This window comes from Penaeus chinensis, chromosome 22 (assembly GCF_019202785.1).
Source record: "Penaeus chinensis breed Huanghai No. 1 chromosome 22, ASM1920278v2, whole genome shotgun sequence".
NCBI lineage: Eukaryota > Metazoa > Arthropoda > Malacostraca > Decapoda > Penaeidae > Penaeus > Penaeus chinensis.
This window is the reverse complement of record NC_061840.1, coordinates 20,261,104-20,266,103: the sequence shown is the minus strand read 5'-3', so window position 1 is coordinate 20,266,103 and position 5,000 is coordinate 20,261,104. Positions and strand designations below refer to the sequence as shown.

The 5,000-nt window shown below is 30.6% G+C and overlaps 1 protein-coding gene across 1 annotated transcript in view; it reads left to right on the top strand.

Annotated features, from left to right (window-relative positions):
• The first annotated feature begins 3,127 nt into the window (after nt 1-3,127).
• The window catches only part of LOC125036989 (lysosomal acid glucosylceramidase-like), a 10,565-nt gene continuing 8,692 nt past the window's right edge, over nt 3,128-5,000 (top strand). The window contains exons 1-2 of the mRNA XM_047629949.1: nt 3,128-3,156; nt 3,296-3,616. Coding sequence (XP_047485905.1) covers nt 3,544-3,616 — 73 coding nt within the window. The 5' untranslated portion in view covers nt 3,128-3,156; nt 3,296-3,543. The remainder of the gene's footprint in view (nt 3,157-3,295; nt 3,617-5,000) is intronic.

Here is a 5,000-nt window from a genome sequence, read left to right as displayed (position 1 = left end):
TCCTGGCAAAAGGTTACTACAATTACAGGAACTTACTACGCTTCACTGGTACAGAATCTGCGGGAGGCTACCCAAACCGAGAGGCGCGGAATGTTAACCAAAGTTGTCTGCCTCCTCCAAGACAACGCCCCCTGTTCACAACTCTCACATTGCCCAGATGGAAGCGCGGTCCTGTGGCTACGACTTCCTTCCTCATACTCCTTATTCTCCAGATTTTGCACCATCTTTCACTTCTTTCCGTTCATGAAGTCATTAGTATTATTATTGTTATAAGAATTATTATTATTTGTAGCCGCTGTTATCAACACCGGCATGGCGTAGCTGCTGGAATCAGCATCACATGTTTAACCTCTGTAGCCACTGCCATCACCATCGGCATGGCGTAGCTGCTGGCATCAGCATCACATGTATATCATCCCCTCGAGGACTTGGTTGACGTTTTCCTCATGGGTTGCGATAAGGATAATGCCATAGCCGTGCTCCTCCGTTTGTATATGTGCTGAATTAGGCCTTGTCCCTAGTGTTGACGTATATATGGAAGGAAGGTTGTTTCACGAAAGAGGGCCATCACAGGTTTATAGAGCAGTTTGAGAGTGAATACTGGCTCGACAACACGTACCTAAAGACCGATCTGAAGACTTCTGTTAAAGGCCTTGACTGTTCCCACTATGCGTTTGACTGTAAGCGCCAATTCATGCGCTCAGATTATTCGTGTTAACTCAAGGTGACTGATACCACTGCGTAGAACTCGCTCCACGATTTATTGGATTGCGGTCAAACCTGTAATCAATACATAATCAATACGATACCAATCATAATCAATACAATAATAATACAATAATAATCAGATTTACTGTTACAATTCGACTTAGATTCACTAACGAGATTATATCAGTACTTATAATATTATAACTATAGAAAGAATACATTTACTGGTTGCTAAGAATATCACTATATCCTACTGCTTAAGGTAAACAACAACATATACGAACACTAGTCTATATCTATACATAAATGTGTAAGATACATACGCATAGTGGGAACAGTCAAGGCCTTTAACAGAAGTCTTCAGATCGGTCTTTAGGTACGTGTTGTCGAGCCAGTATCCACTCTCAAACTGCTCTATAAACCTGTGATGGCCCTCTTTCGTGAAACAACCTTCCTTCCATATATACGTCAACACTAGGGACAAGGCCTAATTCAGCACATATACAAACGGAGGAGCACGGCTATGGCATTATCCTTATCGCAACCCATGAGGAAAACGTCAACCAAGTCCTCGAGGGGATGATATACATGTGATGCTGATGCCAGCAGCTACGCCATGCCGATGGTGATGGCAGTGGCTACAGAGGTTAAACATGTGATGCTGATTCCAGCAGCTACGCCATGCCGGTGTTGATAACAGCGGCTACATTATTATTGTTATAAGAATTATTATTATTATTGTTATAAAAATTATTATTATTATTGTTATAAGAATTATTATTATTATTGTTATAAGAATTATTATTATTATTGTAATAAGAATTATTATTATTATTGTAATAAGAATTATTATTATTATTGATATAAGAATTATTATTATTATGATTACCATTATCATTATGATTATTATTAGTAGTATTGCTGATGTTCTTGTTGTTATTATTATCATTATTATGATTTTATTTTTATCATTATTGTTATCTTTTTATTATCATCGTTATTACTGTCACTGTTTCTTTTATTTTTACATTACTATTATTATCATTATTGTCATTCTTATCATCATCCTCATCTTCATTATTATCATTATTATTGATATTATTATTGATATTATTATTATAGCTATTATCCTTATAATTAATATTACAATTATTATTAGCAGTAGTAGTAGTAATAGTAGTATTGCTATTGTTATTACCTTTATTTTTATTATTAATATTATTCCTATTCATGATGTTATTATCATCATCTTATTTTCTGTTATTATTATCATTACTTTTATAATTATAGCTGTTATTATTATTACCTATTATTTTATTATCTTTATCACTATTATCATTATCATTATTATAATTATCATCATTACTCTAATGATTATAATGATAATAATAACAACAATGATAATAATAATGTTGACAATAATAACAATAATAATAATTACAAGAATGATAATAATAATGGTAATAGCAATAATAATGATAATAATAATAATATTAATAATAATCATAATAATAATAATGATAATGATAATAATAATGATATCAATCATAATTATAATTTTGATGATGATGAAGTAATAATAATAATAATTATTTTTTGTTGTTCCTATCATCATCACCATCATTATCATCATTATCATTATTATTATTGCTGCTGTTATTGTTATTATCATTATTATTATTAGTAGTAGTAGTGGTATTACTACTACTACTAGTACTCTTGATGTTATTATTGTTTTCGTTAACTTGATTGCCATTATTAGTATTATTAAGGGAATTGGTAAAGTGGTTACTTCCTTATATATATATATATATATATATATATATATATATATATATATATATATATATATGTGTGTGTGTGTGTGTGTGTGTGTGTGTGTGTGTGTGTGTGTGTATAAATACGTATATACATATATCTATCTATATATATATGTATATATGTATATATATATACTTATACACACGGAATAAAATTAAACCCTTCAATAAAAAAAATATGAAGGTAAGGAAGTTAATGTTATTTTAACACGTACGTAATTGTTCGGAATTTATCATCTTTATATTCTGCTGAATAACTCTAAATGTGTCTGAATATTTCGTCTGTCTGTAGCTCGAAGATTATAAATTGAACCATGAATCTATTAATACATCAACATCTACATATCACGATATAAAACGTAAATAGGCAATGCATTTATTCGCAAAATCTGCATTTAGATGCGTTTAATTAGGTGAAATATGCTTATGTAATTACTCATCGCACACTGCACGATTAGCATATTAGCAGTAAATCTATTTAAGTTGTGATTACTGTCCAAATACAGTTAATCAAATATTCTTTTCTGATTTATTTAAAAGGATAAAATAAATGCGACTATGTACTTATCAGCGTAACGATGACTTAGCACGTCTATCACCAACAGTCTGAACGTGACCTCACCCAACGGTAGTGTACTTCGTTACCTCTCTCTCACACACACACACTTCACACGGAAAATAACCCATATACCGGTAAAACCCTTGTCTAAATAATCACAAAATCATATCTCCTATTATCCCTAACTATCCATTTCTCCTCCAAACAGAAAAGAAGTAGAAAGAAGTGTGTTGTAAAGCGTAAAAGAGAGTGCAAAGAAAAGAAGCATCTCATTGTAAACTTTCAAGAGGGTTATTTCGCACAGAACTGCATCGTCGACATGAGGTTTCCCCACAGGACAGTAAAGAGAAAGAGGTGAAAGAAACTTAAAAAAAAATAAGTGTTTTGAAAGCCAGACTCTCTCATAGTAAACGTTCAAGAAAAAGTGTTTATTCCGTTCAGCGTAGCACCTCCAGCATGAGGTTTCCACACGACAGCCTTGTGATACCAACAGCGACTCTTTTACTACTGGCATCTCTCTGCACTCAAGGTCATTCTCGCTCCTCTTCTGTATTATGAATGTTTTTCGTTATTTATTACTGTATTTCGGGGTGTTTTCGGTGTTATTTTGAAGAGGTGGATGAATGATTTGTTTTACTGTGTGTGTGTTATTGGTTTGGGATTCATAAGGGTTGTTTCATAATATATAACGATTTAACGAGGCAGTTTTGCTGTTGTGTGACTTGTTGCGTGGATGTCCAGCGGCGAAAATTACCTTTCTGTATTTGTTGCTATTGATGTTGTTATTGTTGTTATTATGTTAATAATAATAATAATAATAATGATAATAGTAATGATAATAGTAATAATAATAATAATAATAATAATAATAATAATAATAATAATAATAATAATAATAATAATAATAATAATAATAATAATAATAATAATAATTATTATTATTATTATTAATTATTGTTTTGTTGTTGTCTTGTTACTTCTCTTTCTATATTGCGATAGATATCATTATTAATATAACTATTACTATTATTGTTATTGTTATTATATGTTTTGTTTTGTTATATTTTGTAGTGTTCTTTCGTTTGCTTTGTTTAGCAGGATTGTTAGTATTTATAGATTGGAATTTAAAAATTACGTAATTATATAATTTCATCCATAAACAGGTGCTAGATATACTGTAGGGAGATAAAAATTGTTGTATTTTGCTAATTTTTTATCAATATTATTTTATTCGTTGATATTTTCCAACAAAATAACACAGTTCGTTGACTGATTCATGGCAGACTCTCTATATAGTCAATGGAATTTCGACTAATATAATATTAATTAAATTGATAACGTTTTATTACCAATCATATTGTCAAATATGCAAAAAATATACATAAATATGCTTATAATGATATTTGATTCTTAAATATTTTCTCAGATTTTTTTTGAGGGGAGACTCCTAAAGATTTAGTAAGCTGGAAAGACTTATTACAGCTTTTGATAACTTTTGAAGACGTTAAGAATTTTAACGACTTCGGTGACTGCGAAAATCCAAATTGACTACAGTAAAAGCTTAAAAAAAAGAAGAAAAAAAGTAATGGCATTAGGAACTTTGGCCGTTTGATTGCGCCGATGAGAGTGAAAATGAACTTTGATTACCTCTTCGTCTCCTTCTTCTTCTTCTCCCTCCTCCTCCTTTCCTTTTCATCATCATCTCCTTCTTTCTTTTTTTCTAATTTCTTTTTTTTTTTTATCTCTCTACCTTCATAATTTTTAAAATCTAATTCAACCTCGTTTTCTTCGTATTTTATTTTCATTATCATCTTTTTAGTCTTATTTTTTTTTCTTCTTTTTCTTTCATCGTCATTTTCTTACTATTTTTTCCCTATTTTATTTCACATCTTCCTCTTCCCCTGCCATCATCA